Genomic DNA, 4,146 nt, shown 5'->3' on the forward strand with positions numbered 1-4,146 from the left:
ACACAGAGAGAATTCTCAGTAGGGAGGTGGGAGGCTGTCGGAGGGCACAATCCACCTGCTAGTTGGGTTTTCTTGATTGTTTTGCATTGCTGTTAAGGAGAAATCCAGGGAAGGGTTTGGGGGGAAGTTTCTATAGTGGGTGAAAACATACAAAACATTAAGAGAAGTTTTTAAAAGTGTGTATATATATGACACACACACGGAAACAGAGAGAGAATTAGAGAAGGAAGGAGAGAGGAAGAGGAAGGGAGGGAGGGGAGAGGAAACCATTCTGAACTCAGGGCAGGGCCAGTCCTCTTTCCTAAGTAAATTTTAGTCACTTAATAGGGAAAGAGAATAAATTGGGTGGAAACCCCCTTGGGATCCTGAGTTGGTAGACCAGAATACAGTTCCATAGAAGGGGCAGGCTCAGGCCTGGTCTGTGCTGGCATTAGGGAGGCTCAGGGGGAAAGGACCCTCAGAGTGCCCATCCAGGACATCACTGGATCCTTGGATGGCTCTTTGGGCCCCAGGAGGAGCTGAAGGAGGTTGCCCTGCTCACAGTTTGGGCAGAGAGACACAGAGAAAAGCCATTGGGAAGCATTAGGAGATGGGCACAGAGGTCTGAGCCCCAGGGTTAAGGGCACCTGCCAAATCTGTGTTGGGGCATGAGTGGTGCCAAACAGGCCTCCTGGTCTGGCAGCAGTGACAACCTGGGTTTGTATACAGCTCAGCCACTAACTGCCTGTGTGACTTTAGGCTTGACCCATTCCCTCTCTGGGCCTTAGTTTCCCCCTCTGGATTAATAATGTTCAAACTTTCTAGATTACATTTCCCTATCAGCAAAAACCGCTTGTGACTGCACTCTTAGCATGTGTATATTTACTTATTTATAAGTTGTCTGTGTGTAATATTAATTATTCATAGTATAAAACATACATGAAGATGAGATTAAGATAAAATATTATTTGGTCTGAGGCAATGGGGATCCCCTGCAGTTATTGAGGAGGGGAGTGATGTGGTCAAAGCCATCCCCACAGTCCAGGCCAGAGGTGGCAACAGCCCGGATTGCCATGGTGTCAGTGAGGAAGCCTATCTCCTCAATCTGTCCCCAAGCCAAATGAAAAGGAAGGGCTGGGATTGGCTCCTTCTTCCTGGTCATTGGCCCCAGGAACAAAGGCCTCCCTCCCTTGGAGGCACCTTCCAGGAGGTGACCTGGGGAGTGGGGACAGGAGCGGCCATCTCTGTGGCTGCCCTATGGAGCCTCCCACAGGAGGAGCTCAGGGGAACTTTGGGGGTTTGCCCTGCAGAGGGAAGGGGTGGAGTTGGAGGGATACTGGGGGATAAGGGCAGGTGCAGGTAGGGGAAGGCAAGACCCACCAGTGGCCAGAGGGACAAAACAGGAGGGAGGAAGGAGAATTTTAGAATTCAGAGGGTCAGAGCTGGAGGGGCCCTTGGAGATCAGCTGAGCTCAGGTCCCTCATTTTATGGTTAAAGAAACCAAACCCAGACAGGGCAAGTAATTTGTCTAGGGTCACACAGAGAGCCAATGACTGAGTTAGAACCATATCTGAGGCTTCTGAGTGGGAGTCCAGATCTCTGCTCTGTTGCTCCTTCCTGGAAGGAGGGGAATAAGGAAAAAGGAGGGTGGGTGTTCACAAGGGAAGAGAGGAAAACATACAGATTTTCATGGGAGGGGGGGAGGAAGCAAAGAAATCCTCTTTGATTTAAAAACCCCCAAACCTTTTGATTTAAAAATAAAACAAACATGCAAACTCAGAATAAATTCCCCACAGAGGCCAGAGTCCCCTCTAACCAGCAGGGCTGCTGAGAGATTTAAATTTATGTCCCTGAGACAAGAGATTTATTAAAAACACACATCCATACATTGAGAGAATGCTTCTAGGTCCAACATGGGCATGTCCAGGTTTCTCATTATGAATGTTCTGTGTTCTAAGCTACCTTCCAGGCCTGACCTTCCATGTTCTAAGGCCTTTTCCCATTGTTCTTATTTTCTGTGTTCTAAGCCACCTTCTAGGTCTGACATTCCACATTCTAAGGTCCTTTTCCATTCTTCTGTTCTGTTGTTCTAAGCCACCTTACAGGTCAGACATTGCACAGTCTAAGATCCTTTCCTGTTCTTACATTCTGTGTTCTAAGCAGACTTCCAGGTCTGGCATTCCATGTTCTGAAATTCTGTGTTCCAAGCCACTTTCCAGGTCTGACATTCCATATTCTAATCCCTCCCGCCACGCAGCCCTGACATTCCATTGTCTAAGCCCCTCTTAGCTCTAATAGTCTATGGTTTGTCAAGTCTTCCCCTCACTTCCCCAGCTGCCTTAGCCACCGTCAGATCAGCCACAGGGCTTCATGGCTTCAGTGGGGAAGTTGGTTGAGCCTTACCCAGGGGCGGTCCGTGCGTTATAAGAATGTCTATTCCTTCTGGGATCAGATTCCATTTCTCTAGCAGAGCCTGGCCTCGAGGGAGGTTGAAGCCCCAGCCATAGAACCAGGGTTGCCTGCCAAAAGAGGAGGGGAAGGGTTAGTGACATCTGACAGAACTGTTGGAGCCCAGCACCCAGGCTCTCGATGAAGCCAGGTCCCAGAAGGCCACTGGAGTTTGGGAGCAGAGACATGCACACCTCACACAGCTGCACAGGCGAAGGCAACATGCCTGTGAGTGTGCTCAAGGAAGCACACCCGCCCGGGCACACACCTGCACAGGCCTTCGGCCGAGTCTTTATTCATCACAAGGGGAAAACTTCCAGACAGCACAAGTCACATTGAGGAGGAGCAGGAGCACACAGAGCAAGGGGGCTTCCGGAAGAGGGCGACAGAGAGTGGAGAGATACAGGCATGGATACACATATGCAGCAGGCTATGTATGAAATACAAATACACATGTATGTGAGGCTGTGTCTATATGTGTGTATACATGTGCAGTATGTTTTATATATCTATATATACATATATATATATATATCCAGATCTCTCTGTCTCTGCCTCTGTCTCTGTCTTATCTCTGTCTCTGTCTCTGTCTCTGCCTCTGTCTCTGTCTCTGCCTCTGTCTCTGTCTCTCCCTGCCCCATCCGGGCTTTGAGATCTCCATCCTTGACCTCTCCCGATTCTAGGCAGCTCTCTAGGACTCTGAGAGGTGGGCACTAGTTTCCCCCCTCATGAGCAGTGACATCGAAAGTCCGAGCCAACAAAGGTCCAGGAGCATCGGGCTGGAAAGCTGGCCAAGTACTTCAGGTGAATCGTCCCAGTTGTTCCGTGGTAGTTACCATCATCACCCTTCATCATTACCCCTGAATGCAGACTTTCTCCTCGGGTACTAAGGCACAGCCAGGGGCCACCAGGGTCACACTCACCCTGATAAATACTCGTTCTCTCCTCGTTGGCACAACCATCGAAATCAAACTCACTGAATTAACTCCTCCAACGTACTCCCTCATGACCCTCCAACTCCCCCCTCTGCCCAGCACTCACCAGCCCACAGCCAGAGCCCGCCGCACCCACCCACAGCCCACCGCCAGGGCACACTGTCATACCAGCTCTCAATGGCATTCAGCTCAATCCAGCTCAGCTCCATGGACAGAGGTCTGTTATTGCCGGTGCCTGGCACCAGGTCACCGGGAGCCATTTTGCGCATATTTTGTGGGCACCTGTATGTCCGTGTGGTGTCTCCCCATAAGAACGTAAGCTCTGTGAGGGCAAGGACTGTGTCATTCTTGTCTTTGTACTCCCAGGAGCTAGTGCAGTGGCCAGCACACAGTAGGTGCTTAATAAATGTTTGGTGATTGTGTCTCCTATGTGCTGAGCACTGTGCAAAGCTTCGAGAATACAAAGGAAAGGTGAAAGCTTAGGTGCTCCCTCAGCCACAGCCCCAAAGCAGTCTCCAGGTCCCTAAACTACATCAACCACGATGCTCCCTCTTGCCATTCCTAAACATTCCCTGGAACCGCAGGAACTTAGAACCCTCTGATACACTTTTTTGTGCAGTATCTCCAGTGCCTGATCCCCAGTGTGAATGTCGCCAAGTTCTGTCTGAGACACAATGTTCTGAGGCCCCACACACCTATTGACAGGGAGAGAAGGGAAGGGGGGAGGGAGGGAGGGAGAGAGGAGGAGGAGGGGAAGAAGAAAATAAAAGAGAAGAGGGAGAGA

At 50.2% G+C, this 4,146-nt stretch overlaps 1 protein-coding gene across 1 annotated transcript in view; it reads right to left on the bottom strand.

The window, feature by feature from the left end:
- Window positions 1-943: 943 nt before the first annotated feature.
- Window positions 944-4,146, bottom strand: part of MPPED1 (metallophosphoesterase domain containing 1) — a 99,434-nt gene continuing 96,231 nt past the window's right edge. The window contains exons 5-7 of the mRNA XM_069102834.1: window positions 2,383-2,498; window positions 1,180-1,283; window positions 944-1,084 (exon numbers count right to left, since the gene is read on the bottom strand). Of these exons, the coding sequence (XP_068958935.1) occupies window positions 944-1,084; window positions 1,180-1,283; window positions 2,383-2,498 (361 nt within the window). The remainder of the gene's footprint in view (window positions 1,085-1,179; window positions 1,284-2,382; window positions 2,499-4,146) is intronic.

This window comes from Petaurus breviceps, unplaced genomic scaffold (assembly GCF_028583685.1).
Source record: "Petaurus breviceps papuanus isolate PSGF00001 unplaced genomic scaffold, PetGlider_PUasm1.0 558, whole genome shotgun sequence".
Taxonomy (NCBI): Eukaryota; Metazoa; Chordata; class Mammalia; order Diprotodontia; family Petauridae; genus Petaurus; species Petaurus breviceps.